This window comes from Puma concolor, chromosome D1 (genome assembly GCF_028749965.1).
Source record: "Puma concolor isolate L17-30 chromosome D1, mPumCon1.1.hap2, whole genome shotgun sequence".
In the NCBI taxonomy this organism is placed as follows: domain Eukaryota; kingdom Metazoa; phylum Chordata; class Mammalia; order Carnivora; family Felidae; genus Puma; species Puma concolor.
This window is the reverse complement of record NC_141676.1, coordinates 19,340,178-19,355,522: the sequence shown is the minus strand read 5'-3', so window position 1 is coordinate 19,355,522 and position 15,345 is coordinate 19,340,178. Positions and strand designations below refer to the sequence as shown.

Below are 15,345 nucleotides of genomic sequence, written 5' to 3'. Positions count from 1 at the left end.
TTAAGTGTCTCCTGGGAAGTTCTTTAGACCAAGCTGACGAGAGCTCCCAGATGCCAAAGTGGCCTCCCATCAAGGCTCCGCTCACTCTCTGCAGCCCCACCACATGCTCCCCGGGTGACTGGTCTCCTAATGCACCGTCCCCGGCCCCCAGCCCGATTCCACCACCTCTTCCCCCTGGGGCAGCGTTTGAGCTTTCCCAGCCCAGCGAGCGGGTCACCAACCAGGCCCAGACGCACCCCGCCGGTCACATTGTTATCTTGTCCTCGCTGGCAGTTTCTAAATTCCGTACAGAACGCCTTGGCCTGGAAGATTAAACAAGATTGCCAGTTTGGAATTCTGTTCAAGACTAGGGCTTTTATGTCCACAGATTGTGTATTAGATGCAGTGGGGAGTATATAAAAGGAGGACACAATCCCTTCCATTACAGATAGAAGTAAGCCGGCAGGGCTTTGAATTTCTTCCTCAGAATTAGTTTTTATTCCTGAAGGAATATGTGTTGTTTGCAAGAAATTGAAAAGAAAAGATAAAAAGGAAAATCATTATTAACTTTACGACCAGAGAGAACAGCTCTTCACGTTTTGCAGTGAATTTTTCCACGTATTTGTATACTTTAAGAAAAAAAGCTTCATACCGAACTCACCATTAGCCTTCCCATATCTAAGATGAACATTAGTGCATGACATTAATTACTGTTCCATAACATGGTTTTGAATGACTGCATAGTATTGTATGTGCTTGTGGTATTATGTAACCAGACCCACTATGTTGGATATTTAGATTGTTGTTGGTGTTGGGGTGGTTTTTGCTAGTATTAGTAACTGTTCTGTTGGTTTTGGAAATCAGGAGAGTGGATGGTGGGAGGCAGAGTGGTGGTGTAGCTAAGAGCCCAGGATTTGGCCTCATTCAGACCTCAATTCAAATAAAAAGAACAGGTAACATTTTTATAGAGCCTAAGTATGGTGCCAGGCACTGTATTAAATGCTTTATGTATATTAACTCATGATTTATTAACCCTCACAGCAGCCCATGGACTAGGAACTATTTTTATCCCCATTTAACAATTCAGGAAACAGAAGCACCACCCCTCCACTTACGCTTCTGTCCTGTGGCTAAACCTTTGTGCACATCTATTATTGTTTATTAGAATACATTCCTAAAAGTGGCGTCCTGGCTGGGATTTGGAAGGCTGTGCATATTTTTAAGGCCTTGAATCTATAATGTAAATGGCTTTCCACAAAGGTTACACCAACTGCTCCTCCTACCATTGGTGTTGGAGCATATCTGAGCTCATGCTGTGCTTTGAGCACCAGTAATGTGCCAGGCCCTGCACTCAGCATCCTATAGAGCTTCTCTCCCCGAAAGAGAAGCCGTCTGTGCCCTGCACAGAGCAAGCGAGCACTCAGTACATCGTAGCCAGCATTAGCATCAAGGTTATATTTTGTGTCGTTTGTTGAGAAAACAAGACACACACCTGGAAAACCTCAGTGACAGTGCAAAACAAGGGGCCCTGACAATGAGTACTGCAGGGCTTGGAGGAGCACGAGATGTAATTTGGGGTGGTGGTCAGGAAGGGCTGCCCAGTGGAGGGAGCACTTGCAGGATGGGAAGGAGGACTGTGAAATGACAGCCTGAAGGCTCTTGAGCAGGGGTGGGGGTGCCCTAGGGTTCCTAGGTAGCTTGTGTCCAGGGCTTGTCTAGCTGGAGTGTGAGCTGGAGGAGAGACAGTGAGAGAGGCCTGGGAGCCATGGAGGGCTGGGAAAAATTGCATTTACCAGGAGGGAGTGAGAGCATGGGGCCGGAGGTGGGAAGACCTGTGGGGCAGGAGCCCAAGCAGAGAGATTGACGTGTGTGGCCTGGTGGGTACCCCTGGGAGTGGTGAGGAGAAAAGACGTTGGGTTTTCTGGTGCTGATAACACCCTTTCTCGCCATGAGTGCTGAAGCAAAAGAGAAACAGAGGACTCAGCTGTGAGGTCAAAATAGCAGCGTTCTTAACTGAGAAAGCTAGATGGGAGACCTTGATGGGCAGACTTCTTGCTACTCCTTCACCAAGTCTAGGGGCACCCTGGGCACTCGGGGCACCCTGTTCGGGAACCAGTACAGCAGGCTGTCCCTGCTAGCTGCCACCTCCCCCCACCCTCCCCAAGCCTGCAAGGAAGGAGATTCCCCATTTCCTTCCTCTAAGCTTCCCTATCAGAGAAGTCCCTGCCACCCTCCTGGGGAAAGGAAGGGGGTCAGGAGAAGCGTGGATGCTGCCTTTCCTCACTGCAGTGTGAGGTGAGAGGTACTTCCCCTATCCCCTTGCTGCCGTCTTCCCCTCAACCCGGATGCTCTGGGGGACAGTCCGCCAGGAATCAGCCAGGCAGGGTAGTGCCAAAGGTGTACATTTTGGTGTCATACAGACCTGCTTCTAGAGCAGGCTCCTCCACAGACAGCTGTGTGATCTTCAGCAAGTCTCTTGGCCTGAGTTTTTCCACCTATAAAACAGGATTGTTGTAAGAACTGAGTGTGATGTGTGTCTCTAGGGCAACTATTACCAAATAGTGTATAGATGTGAAGGAAAGTCCTTCACCCCGGGGGCGGGGTGGGCAGGGGCTCGCAGTGGGCTTGGGGCAGATCTCACTGCCAGTGGAGGTAGAATGACTTATGTGTAGACGGGTCTAGGACAAGGCCTCGGGGGCGACAGGCCCAGCATGGCCAAGAGAGACTGGGGTGACGGCTGCTTAGGGGTCTCTGTGGAGGCAGTTGAGAGAGAGTGTGGAAAGGGCCCTGGTTCTGGAGTGTTCCCACAGAGGGATAGTTGGGGGATGAAAGGAGGCAGGGAAAGAGCCAGAGTAGGACCAACCTAGAAGAAGAAGAGCCTGAGGATGTCCTGTCACAGCACTCCCACATGAAGCCACGTATTCTTCCTACTCTAGCCTGGGAACAACATAGGGTAAGAGTGGCCAAGGCAGAGGGTGTCTAAGGTTGAAAGACGAGCAAGGAATCAGGCCTTGGACAGACAGCCTGTGGGTACTGGGCAAGTAGTGTCCAACTGTCAGGAGACTGGGTTCCCGTCCTGTCTCTGGCCCCTGGGCCAAGCCTTTTCCTACCCTTGGCCCCACTTTCCCATCTGCAGAATACAGGGATTGAACCAACAATGTTTTTTATAGCTTTTTGACCAAAGCCCATGGTAAAAAAAAAAAAAAAAGTGCACACACATACACACACACACACACACACACGCACACACTCCCTGTTTAAAAACTAAAGCTTCATGAAACAGTACTTTATTACATGTGTTTACTCTGATGTTTTTGTTCTGTTGTATATCATTAAAAAATGCTGGTCTTGGGGGCACCTTGGTGGCTCAGTCGGGTAAGCGTCCAACTTTGGCTCAGGTCGTGATCTGATGGTTTATGGGTTTGAGCCCCGCATTGGGCTCTGTGCTGACAGCTTGGAGCCTGGGAGCCTGCTTTGGATTCTATGTCTGCCTCTTTCTCTCTCTGTCTCTCAAAAATAAATAAAAACAGGGGTGCCTGTGTGGCTCAGTTGGTTGGTTAAGCGTCCAACTGCAGCCCAGGTCATGATCTCATGTCTCGTGAGTGCAAGCCCCGCATCAGGCTCTGTGCTGACAGCTCGGAGTTTGGAGCCTGCTTCAGATTCTGTGTCTCCCTCTCTCTCTGCCCCTCCCTAGCTCACGCTCGCTTGCTCTCTGTGTCAAAAATAAACTTTAAAAAATAAATTAAATAAATTAAATAAATAAATAAATAAATAAATAAATAAGTAAGTAAAAACATTAAAAAAAATTTTTTTTAAATACTGGTCATGGCCCTCTAGCTGTTGGCATGGCCCACCAATGAGTCACGCCTCTTGGTCTCAAAACACTGCCCCAGTTCATCTGGAAGATTCCTTTCTCCTCTGGCAGCCTGCAGTTCTGTTCCATTTCCTCTGGCCTCACGACCCTCATCAGCCGAGCCTTTGTGGTTTTCTTCTCTGTATCTGCGAATAGTGGTTTCAAGTCTCGGGTGCCAGAGACTCTTGACTGGCGTCATCAAGAGATGCAGGAAAGTCATCTTTGCAGGCGTCGTCGTGAGGCTGTGGTGCTGGAGTGTACTGCTCTGGGCGCCTCCCACCTGAGTTCACCACGTGAGGTCCTGGCTCATCCGCTGTCTGCCTGTGCACCGCCGCTCTGTCTCACATGCTGGGGCATCGTGAGTGGGGAGGGGCTCCCAGGCCTTCTGCATCTCCACAGGAAAGGAGGGGGTTTGGATGTCACCCACCCTCCCCTCCTTCCCCCACCCAGCTCTACTGCTTGGCCCACAGGACACCAAATGTTGGGGAGTAGAGCCTGTCCCAGTTAGAGTACCAGGCTCTTCTCTGGGCCCAACCCTCTTCACCCTGGCCCTCCTCCCACTGAGCCCCTCCCTGGTCACGTTCAGGAGCCACTGTCATGGGAATGACTGATAGATGAGAAGAGCTTTAGCAACTGATAGACCTGGGAGCAAATCCCAGCTCTATCTCTGCCTGGCTGTGTGGCCTTGGGAAAGTTCCTGAACATCTCTGAGCCTGTTGCCTCATCTGAAGCTTGGAGATAATAACACCTATCTCAGAGGATAAGCATGAGGCTGCAGTGATAGGTTCAATGTGCTTTGTGTTTGTGACATGTCCAAAGTATGCAAAGAGACTGGCGCCCCGCAGGCATCTCGTGTCCACTGGGAAGCCTGAGGCAGTGTCTGAAGAAGAAGATAGGCAGGGCTTGAGGACAACAGACTCTCTGGGCCCCCAGAATGGGCCAGCAGCTGTTTACAAGGCTGATGGTGTGCCCTGTCTCAAGGCCAGGCTCAAAACCCATTACACGGAAGGGCATCTTTTCAACACTGATTTCTTGGAATCTGTTTAAAAATTCACCCTCCTACAGGGCTAGTTTAACCTCAGTGTGTTTTAATAAATCATCTAGTTTTGTCAGGGAGAAGGATGGGGCAGGCACGAGGCTTCTACTATCACAGAGTAGTGAGAAGAACTTGCTAGCAAATACCAGAACGAGGGTAGTTTTGAGAAGTCTTGAGAAGCTGTTAGCTTATTTGCATGCTGTTGCCTATTACCAAGGCTGCAGGAAAGTCATCTTTGCAGGGTGTCTTCAGAGCCCACAGCACTTTCTTCTTGGTGCCCACCCCCTCCCTCCATGCTGGTAAATAATTGAAAAGTAGCTTTAAGCCAGGCTGGAGACAGGCATCAGGATACCTCTGTCATCTGAGACTGCAGTTCCCAGAGCTTGGAAAGCAGTTCCTTTGAGGGCTCCTGTGCACCTTGGCTCTCGATAGCTACAGAAACTGGGGCTCCGACAGCCAAACTGACTTGCCCAAGGCTGCACGGCTCCAATAGCAGAGGATGGGAGGCCCTTCGCAAGACTTCCTTATGCAGCTGGGACTTGATGGTGCCTGGGAGAACCTCTGACCTCCTTGCCTCTGTGTTCCTGGCCAGCTCCCGCTGCCCTCTGCTCTGTTTTGGCAATAACCAGAAGACTCTCCTTCCAAGGCAGAGGCTGGCACTTTAACCTTGGAACATAAGTGAGTCCCTGAGGCTTATTTTAGACAGTGCATGGGGCTGGCTCGTGGTTCACTAGAAGCAGTGAAACTTCCTAGGATCTGAGGCTGCAAGCTCTGGCTTTATGCTTACTAGCTGGGGATGTCTCTGGGCCTCAGTTTCCCAGTCCATATGTGAAGGGATAATGCCAAAGAGACCCATTCCAGAAAACCTGTCTTCCCTGAGGACAGTGAGGCTAGGTAAAGTCCAGGACTGGGTTCCGTCCTGACTCTGCCTCCACGTTGCTACTTGCTATGTGCACTTGGTCTAGTTCCCGCCCCTTTCTGGGTCTCTATGACCTCATCTCAAGAGATAGCAGAAATATCCCTGCCTTAGCCACAGGGAGGGAAAAACTGCTCTGCAAAGCTAAAGGGCCACAGATTGTGTGGGATTTCATCCTTACCCATGTAGTGGTTCTCAGACCAGTGGTCCTTGGAGAGGGACGCTCAGGCCTTCGAGAAAGCACACGAGAAAGAGCCACAGACTCTGGACCGTGCAAGCTGTGCCAGGAAGCAGGCCCTGGCAGGGAAGTGTGCTCCCATTACCCATACCAGCAGAGCCAGGCCCACAGGCTGGCCATGATTCTTGGGAGACTTCCCTGGGCTCTGAGTCCCTGAGGCAGTGTCTTCCTGCCTCCACTCCAGCCTGCTATTCCCGGGGGCTCATCCTGGGAGTGGAGGGTGCCGGGGTGCCTCCCGCGGTGGGACCAGTGGGACCAGCCCTGCCATGCCAGCTCTGGCAGCCTGCCTGCCGGCAGCTGGTATCCCATTGCACTGTCTACAGTGAGGCCCAGATTTAGATCGTGAGCTCATTGTGGCATGAATGGGGCCACTGGGGTGTGGGTGCTGAAGGCTGAAGGTCTGACTTGGGGATCTCACTGGGGGGTCTCCCTGGATCCTCTCCCTGCTCTCTCTGTCTCTCCCTCTCTGTGTCTCTCGGGCTCTCTTTCTCTCCCTCTCTCCCTCCCTCCCTCCCGTGCACACTGACACCCCCTCTTGGAGCTCGCTGGGGATTGTCATGGCAACCCTCCAGCAAAATTATCAAAACACTTTTATGCTCACACTCGTACCAGACGAAGTGCTAATTCTGAGTGAGGCAGAAGCAGTTGGTAGGATGCTGAAGTCACAGGCTTTGTATGGAAGTCTTGCTGGGGGGCAGAATGGGCACTAGCTAGAGGTGAGGGGTGGGGTCAGGAGGCAAGAAAGGCCCTGCCACAGAGGTTGTGTTTTTGTTGACCCTTCCCCCACCTACCCACACCTGGATGCACACACACACACGTTTGTACACACACACACACACACACACACACACACACAGAGTGGCTGGGCCGAATACACCCATAGTGCAGATTGACCCAAACAGCAACATCTGGAATAATATCACCTCATTCAGCCCTTGGAGGACTGAGATCAACTCTGGGCAGACTTCTGTGTGAGTGTAGGGGGAGAGCCACCTGACCGAGGCTTCTAGCTGGCAATCGGTCTGTGCCAGGGTGGCAAACCAGTCACAGGAAGGGGCCTGACCCTCTTGTCCCCTGAACCCCAGGAAGCAGAGGAGCATCTGTGAACAGAACTGCCCCAAGCTGGTTCTTTCCGCTTTGCTCTGCCTCTCTGCATCCCCAGCCAGACTTGGCATCCCTGCTCCCATCTGACCCGGGCTGGGGTACTGCAGGCTCCCTTGGAAACAAAGCCCTGTTAATAGCTGAAGAACTGGTGGTTGCTTTTTTTAAACCCGGGCTCTGCCCAAAAGCCAAAGTGTGGGCGGGGATGGTGGAGGAGGTGGTGGCAGAAGCCCCTCCCCCGTCTGCTACCATCTTCCTGCCCCATCTGCTCCCCCAGCAACCCCCACCATGGAAGAGAGCCTTCCCCCGCAGCCTTAGCCTGGGCCGTTTGCCACTCTCTGGCTCAAGAGGAAGCATCTCCTTCTTCTGAATGGGTCACCTCATCCCTGATCCCCTGGAGGATTCTAAAATGTCACAACTGGACGGGCCCCCCGTCAATGAGTCTGCTTCCTCACTTCACAGATAGGGAAATTAAGGTGGGAGGTGGGAAGCAACTGGTTCAAGGCCACAGTACATGGGTGATGGAGCTGATACCACATCCCACGCGTCTGACTGGTCCAGTGCTGCTCACATCACATCAGGGGGACAGTGAGATGCAGTGGTCCAAATGATGAGCACTGATTTCTAGGTCAGGCAGACCCGACTTTGAGTCGACCCGACTTAGCACTGAGCGGGACCCTGGCAAGCTACAAAGCACCCTGAGTCCTCATCTGTAAAATGGGGATGATAACTAGGCTCCCCCTTAAAGGACGCCATGGGCATGATTTAGGTAAGGCTCTTGCAAAGCACCATTGGCAGAATGCCAGACACGTTCTGTAAATTACACATCTGTAAATGTTCAACAGGTGACATTTCTATGTCCCTCTGTAATCCCAGGTCTACAGGTCTACCAAGAAGAGGAACCATCCTTCATCCCCTTTAATGACTACCCTCTGCCCCACTGAGCCAGGGGGAGGCAATTTAGATTGTCCTGGAAAGCCAACACTGACCCAGCAAACTCAGCAAGGCCCAGAGGGCAACAGACCCCAGGCCCTGATTCCTGGACAGGCCTCCAGGACCCCCAGATCTGCACACCCCTCCTTCACACATGCAGTTCTCACTGGTTCTCTCACCCCGTGCACCCCATGCACCATTGGAGGAAGGTAGATAGGGGGTGGAGGTTCTGTTGAAAGAGGTCGATATCCCCAGATAACACCCTAGGGCCACCTTTGGGCACTGGCAGTAACACCTGACAGTGGAGACATTGCTTAGTTACATAGAGCTTGCCATTGCTCTGTCTGGCTTTCCCCTTGACATTGTGAGTCAGGCAGAGAGCATAAGTCACTCAAACCCTCACATGCCCTCTGGAGCAGGAGCTCCTTGGTGCCTTTCCCTCCTCTTCTCAATCATGTTGGGGGCTGGGGAGGTTTGAGTATGAGATAATGAAAACAAAAGCAACTTGTATTTCATGCTTAAAGACAGGATGGGTGGGCACTGTGCTAGGTGCTTTCCATACACTAATTGTGGACTCCCAGCAGCGTTGCTTATGCGTCGAGGTGCAAATAAAGGCGTCTCAGAGAGTGTGACCTGCTCAAGGTCACAGAATGAGCTCAGGGCAGAGTGGGGTTAGTATCTAGTTTTGTGTTCTCCTGACCTGACAGTGGCCCTTGGCTGACTCCTATGGATCTAGAAGGACACAGAACATCTGAAAAGGCCACCGAGGCCTGGGGTTGGTCCTCAAGACATCCTGAGAGGTAGAGAGCGGTGGATGGGGGAGGCAGGGTTTCAGTGGTAGAACAGAGGAATCTAGGTCATGTGGGAGCCCAGATTCCATCCTTGGGGGGAGGACCATCTCTCCACCCTCCTTTCTCTTCCTGGAAGCCCCCTGTGAGCAGGGCCCAAAGCCAGACTTCCAGACAGAGTGGAGGCAAAGAGGGCTGATGTCGTTGTTAACCTGGGACCATTGCTGTGAAGCACAGGCCTCCTTTCCTACTTTAACCTCCCTGGGGCTGGGGCTAGGGGAGTCTTCCATCCAGGGAAGCTGAGAGGAGTGACCTAGGGTACCCCAGTCCCTGGCATGGGAATTTGGGGTCTGGAGGAACTGTGTGTGTGTTGGGAAGAAGCCCTGGTGGAGATGACGTTGCCCCCTTGCTGATTGCCAGGAGCCGTGGGAGCAGAGGTCATGAGGAAAAGAGGAACAGGGTGGTGGTCCACTCAGGAGGAACCTGGAGCACTGGCCTGGCTGCTGGGGAAAGACAGAGACTGGCAGTCTAGTCCAGCGGGGAAGGCAGACCATGCTGATGAGGGGGACAAACAAATGAGAAGGCCTTTTAGTTAGTGGTGTAGAGTGACTGAGGGACAACCTTAAATAGGGTGGCCAGGGAAGGCTGCTCTGACGAGGCAGCTTTGAGCTGAGGCCTCTGCAGTGCAGAGCACACAGTGGCTTGCCCAAGGCCACACAGGAAGTTCAGGTAGAGCCAGGCTAGGACCTGTCTCTGGACTCCCATTGTAATCTTCTCCCTCCTTCTAGAAACATCCTTCTCTTGCATTTTGACATGTTCTCCTGGTTTCCCTTTTACACTGCTGGACATTGCTTCTCCGAACCCTTGACCGGTCCCAACCCTTCTTTCTCTGAAAAGTGGGCTTTCCCACACTTTCCCATCTGTCCCCTGAAGACTCCCAAATTGTCCCCTCCATCCCTCACCTCTCCCCTGAGTTCTCCCAGTGTCCCGCTTGACCTCTCCACTTGGATGTCTAATGGCTGTCTTGGTTAAGACAATGCTGAGTCGATATAATAGAGACCTGAAATTAGAGAAGTTTAAAAATATTCAGTTGACTGCTTTCTCATATAATAGCTCCAAGGGAAGTGTTTCAGGTTGGTAGATAGCTGTGCCTGACAGGGTCATTAGGGATCTAGACTAACACGAAGCATCCAGGGTCTGTCTGGTGATTAGTCTTCCAGTCTGTGTGCGGAAAAACATGGAAGCGCGGGGCAGGATTCTCCTCTTACGCAAATTGGGGCAGAAGTTGACTTCTGCTCACATTCCACACTTGAGAGTTTAGACACTTGGCCCCGCCTCAGCTGGAAGGGAAGCTGGGAAATGTGACCCAGCCGGGTGGACAGCTAGCAGTCTCTGCCACAGTCCCTTCTAGAAATGTGAGCACTTCCCTGTCTTGGTGGTGGAGGAGGTTCTCTGGGGCAATACCCATGTCCGGTGTCTCCCTGATCCTTGGCTTTGCCCCTAGCAAGTTCATTCTTGTTTATTACTCTTCACTACCACCGGACAGTATTGAAAGTCTGTTTTCTTTGAGCACATATCTGTGCTGTAACAATCAAGGGCTTTTGAAGTCCAGCCTTGCAACTTTGTTGGTAATAATAATTCCTTCAAAAACTTAGGACGTCTGTCTGCTTCTAGTCAGTTCCATGGGCCAGCAACCACACCTTAGAGCTCCTTTCTTGTCAGAGTTATTAAGTCTGTCTGCCTTGCCCAACTCATCTCTTTCTCATTTTAAATGAAAGTTATCCTAAGGGCATCTGAAGTAATAGACTTGAATGACAAGGCAACAGTGCTAACGTAATACTTCGCTACAGGGCTGATCCCTTTGCCGGGCCTAGCGTTCGGCCTAACAGACAGGCTTTAAGAGAGGCTGCAAGCCACAACAGTCTGATCTCCTGTTCCTTGGACAACAACAGCTGGTTTTTCCAACCCTGACAACAGCAGTTTTCTGTATTATTTCCTCCTCTGTTCATCTCTTCTCGCAAATGAGCCCATCTCTTTCCTGTAGCATCTTGCTCAAAGCATCACTGGGCAGCCAACATGTGCCAATGTTTTTAGCTCTTTCCAACTATTTTTCTAGAAATACAGGCTCAGCAGGCATGTGGTCCATCTTCCAAATTAGCACAGGTAATGTTTTCAATAAATGTTTTGTCATAGTGTAAGAAGGGTCACCAACGTTCCATCCTCACTAATTGTTTCCGTATTGCTTACCACCTGTTGGCTGAGCCAGTGCCACGTATTTTAGGGTTTTCACACACGGCAGCTTTGCATTCCTGTTACTAGTTTCTGTATTAGAGAATACTGCTAAGTTGCTGTTAAAAGCAAATCCCAGATATAGTGGCCTTAAGATTATATAAATTGACTTTTCTCTCACATAATACAGTTCTGATATGAGCATTGCTCAGGCCAAATCCATTAAAGTCAACCTTGATCCCTCCCACTGTCCCATCTAATCCATCAGCAAGTACTCTCATCCTCTCCTCAGACAAATCCCCAATCTGACCGGTTCCCTACATGTCCACTGTCTTCACCCAATCCATGTCTTCGGTGTCTGTATCTGGGGGTGATGTAACAATCTTGTAAGTGGGCTCCCTGCTTCTTCCCCACCCCTCTCCAGTCCACACTTTACATGGCAGCCAGAATGAGCTTTTAATAACATGAATTGGAGGGGCGCCTGGGTGGCTCAGTCGGTTGAGCGTCCGACTTTGGCTCAGGTCATGATCTTGCGGTTTGTGGGTTCGAGCCCCGTGTCGGGCTCTGTGCTGGCAGCTCAGACCCTGGAGCCTGCTTGGGATTCTGTGTCTCCCTGTCTCTCTGTCCTTCCCCCACTCACACTCTGTCTCTCTCTCCCTTAAAAACAAATAAACATGAAATTAAAAGAAAAACATGGAGTATGTAGCTTGCCTGCCCCAAACTCTTCAGTGCCTTACCATTACCCTTAGAATAAAATGCTGTTTAAAAAAAAAAAAAAAAAAAAAAAAAAAAAGAATAAAATGTTGTCTCCTTAACCTTAACATGGCTGTCCAGGCCTTCTGTGACCATCCCTTCTCATTGCCCTCACCCACTCTGCTTTAGCCACACGGGGCTTTCTCACTGTTCCCTGAATAAGCCAAGCTCTTTCCTGCCCTAGTTAGTGCCTTTGCACTAGGGTTCCCTTTGCCTGAAACGCTCTCCTCTCACTTGGTCACACTCTGGTTCCTTCTTCGTATGCCACAGGGCAAAGGGCTTCCGTGTAAGATAGGAGTGAAGGCTTAGGAGCTAAGTCACCTGAGTTTGAATCTCAAATCTGCTGCTTACTAGCTGCGTGACCTTGGGTAAGTTTTTCTATCTGTAAATGGCAATAAGAAAAGTGCTTGTTATCCAAGGTTGTTGAGAGGATTAAATACAATACTTAAACACATTAAATGTGTTAATGCGTAAAAAGTACTCAGAGCACGGCACATATTAAGCATATTAGCAGTGTTATTATTGTCCCTTAGGGTCACCTTAAATATCACCCACTCTGAGAAGCCTTTCCTGGCCACCCCTTCTGCACATTTCTCCATCTGCGTCCCTATCACACCACCCAAATACATGTTCCGGTTGAGGTGTTTATTGTCTGTCCCTCCCACTGGAATGTAACTTTCGTGAGGACACGGACTATCCTGAGCTGGTACACAGGAGGTCTTTAGTGAATCTTTGTTGAATGGCTGTAGAAGGAATGGAGACCAAAGCCATGGATTCCCTCCTTTCCCAGCGGCCCTGTGAGCCTTGCTGGGCGCCTGTGGGGAAGATGGTGATGGGGAGCTCTGCTCTGTGCCTGCCATACTTGAGGCCCATGTAGTCTGGGGCAGTGCTCAGTTTCTTCTTGGGAGTCAGGAAAACTAGGGGACTTGCTCTCAGAAGCCCTAGGGGGCACAGGTGGGTACTCTCCTTTAGCAAGGGTCTGTATTAGTATGGACTGTGCAGTCCGTGCTGCCTGGTTCCATCAGTTACTAGAGGACCAGTTACTTACCCTCTCTGTGCCTCCACTATCTCATATGTAAAGTTGGGAGAATACCAATTACCGCACAGGGCTATTATGAAGATTAAATAGGATAATATATATAAAACGAAGCTCACTGGCTGGCTTGGAGTGAAGCTCTCCAGATTGTAGTTATTATCGCTGTTATTAGTGCCTATGCAAGTGTCATTCTTCTGAGCATGAATAGGGGGCTGGTGCCCGAGGGACTTGGGGGTGGGGTTGTGAGGAGACAGAAGACAGCTAGGGAAGGGAAGAACTGGAATGGGATCATCAGGGTGTACTTTTCTACGTGAATGCCTCCCTGCGTGTTTGTGTGTGTATGCATTTGTGTCTGTCTGGGGAGGGGGTGGCAAGGATCCAGAGAAGAAACCCAACCCGTTCTCCGAACTCAGTTCTGGGGAACCTGGCGCCCGGGCGCTCCCCGCGCCCGGCTCTCTCCCAGCTGCGAGGAGGGCTGGGAACTGCCTCCACCATGCGCCCAACACAGAACCCGCGGCGGAATCATTAGCGTCTCTGAGTGTGTGCGTTTGGGATCACAGAGGGGGATGGGCACCTGCGCCGCCGCGGCCACCACTGTCGGCACGAACTTGGGGATCCCGGGACGGCCAGTGGCAGCCCAGCGGGGCCGATCCGAGGGCTCCTGCCTGCTCTCCGGCCACCCCGCCCAGCCGCGTGCTCCCGGGGCCTCGGATGCTCCCGGAACCCCGCGGGCGGGGCCTGCCTTCCGGAGCCGGGTTGGCTGGGGGCGGGCGGCGCCGGGGAAAGGGCCGTTACTTTCCCAGAGCGGCGGGGCGACGTCAGGCGGAAGGGCGCGGGGCGCGCACGCTTTAAATGGCATTCGCTGTCATCCGAGCTCGCGGCCGTGTGGGCAGGAGCGGGCTATATAAGCGGCGGGCCGGGCCGCCGCGGGGCAGACGGTGACAGCCGCGGCGGCGAGCGCCCGGGAGCGCAGCCCAGCAGCGCGCACCGAGCCCCGCGCCCCCCGACGGGCCCGCCCGCCCGCCCTCCCGAGGAACGCTGACCCGGGCCCGCGAGGGCCGCCGCCACCCCGCAGCAGATTTGGATCCCCCGCCCGGCGAGCCCCAGGCTGCTGCCTCCCGGGGGGCCCCGGCGCAGCGGCCGCCCCCCGAGAGCCCCGGCGCCCCGCCGCCCGGCCCCGGAGACGCGGGCGGCGCCATGGCGGCCGCCAAGCCCGGCGAGCTGATGGGCATCTGCTCCAGCTACCAGGCGGTGATGCCGCACTTCGTGTGCCTGGCGGACGAGTTCCCGCAGCCCGTGCGGCCCGCCAAGCTGTCCAAGGGCAAGGGCCGGCTGCGGCGGCCGCGCCAGTCCCGCTTCAAGACGCAGCCGGTGACCTTCGACGAGATCCAGGAGGTGGAGGAGGAAGGGGTGTCCCCCATGGAGGAGGAAAAGGCCAAGAAGTCGTTCCTGCAGAGCCTGGAGTGCCTGCGCCGCAGCACGCAGAGCCTGTCGCTGCAGAGGGAGCAGCTCAGCAGCTGCAAACTGAGGAACAGCCTGGACTCCAGCGACTCCGACTCGGCCCTGTGAGGGGCGCCGCCCGCCCGGGGACCGAGAACGAAGCCCCAGAGGACCGGCGCCCCGCACTCCGGGAACCCGCGAGGACCGGGACCTCTCGCGCGGCCGCGAACTGCTCGGTGCGCCCCGCGCTGCGCTCGTCCGGGGCCCGAGCACGCGGGGGTGCCGGGGAGGGGGGCTGCTTTCTTTGCCCTTGTAAATGTTTATTTTTTAACTCTTCCCAGTACGGACTCTGCTGTGAGTGTGTGCGGGAGGCGCGCCCGCGCTGAGTCGACCCCGGGTCGCCAGGGCTTCCCGGAGGGCCGCTCCACGCCCTTGTCCGATGGTTTGCAACTCCGATTTTGCACGCCGCTCCACCGTGCCCCCCAGCGCACACCCGTTCACACTCACGCCAACACACTCTCGCTGAACACTTTTATAATTGTTAGGCGCGGCCGATGGGACTTGGGGCGCAGCGCAGCTGCTGCTGCGGCCGGAGGATGGATATTTATTTTTGCATTGCGATGGCTGACGGCGTTTATTTAACGATCTTTTTACTTGGATATGTCTGTGAGGCTCCGGAACGGAGACAAATAAAGTCAATATATTTGCACAGTGCATTTCTCCAGGCTCTTGACTTCTTGAACCTTCGGGGACCAGGCTCCCAAGACTGGGGGAGGTGGGAGAAGGATGTGGCTGGAATGGGAGGGGGGGCAGGGATCCCCGGTGGAGGTAGCCCCACAAGCTTCAGTCGCCGGAACGAGGTCTCGCCCACGGTGCCTCGGGCCGTTACCCGCCTCCCCAAGTCGATCCACACCTGGCCCAGAGCGCTGCTGCCTCCCTGGTCTGTTCTCGGTCGCCGGCGTCCGGGATGGAGTGTAGCCGCTGGCTCGGCGAAGGTCAGCGCTGTGAGGACAGAGAGAACCTTCCTTGGTGAAGTTGACCAC

General features: G+C 53.3%; 1 protein-coding gene across 1 annotated transcript; it reads left to right on the top strand.

Moving 5' to 3' along the window:
* Window positions 1-13,864: 13,864 nt before the first annotated feature.
* Window positions 13,865-15,016, top strand: CD1H11orf96 (chromosome D1 C11orf96 homolog). The gene has a single exon (XM_086677636.1). The coding sequence runs from the start codon at window positions 14,060-14,062 to the stop codon at window positions 14,429-14,431; it is 372 nt and encodes a 123-aa protein (XP_086533762.1). The 5' UTR covers window positions 13,865-14,059; the 3' UTR covers window positions 14,432-15,016.
* The last annotated feature ends 329 nt before the right edge of the window (window positions 15,017-15,345 follow it).

Bases quoted from the DNA above. Each gene is read 5' to 3' on its own strand.
- CD1H11orf96 (XM_086677636.1), top strand. From the start codon at position 14,060: ATGGCGGCCGCCAAGCCCGGCGAGCTGATGGGCATCTGCTCCAGCTAC.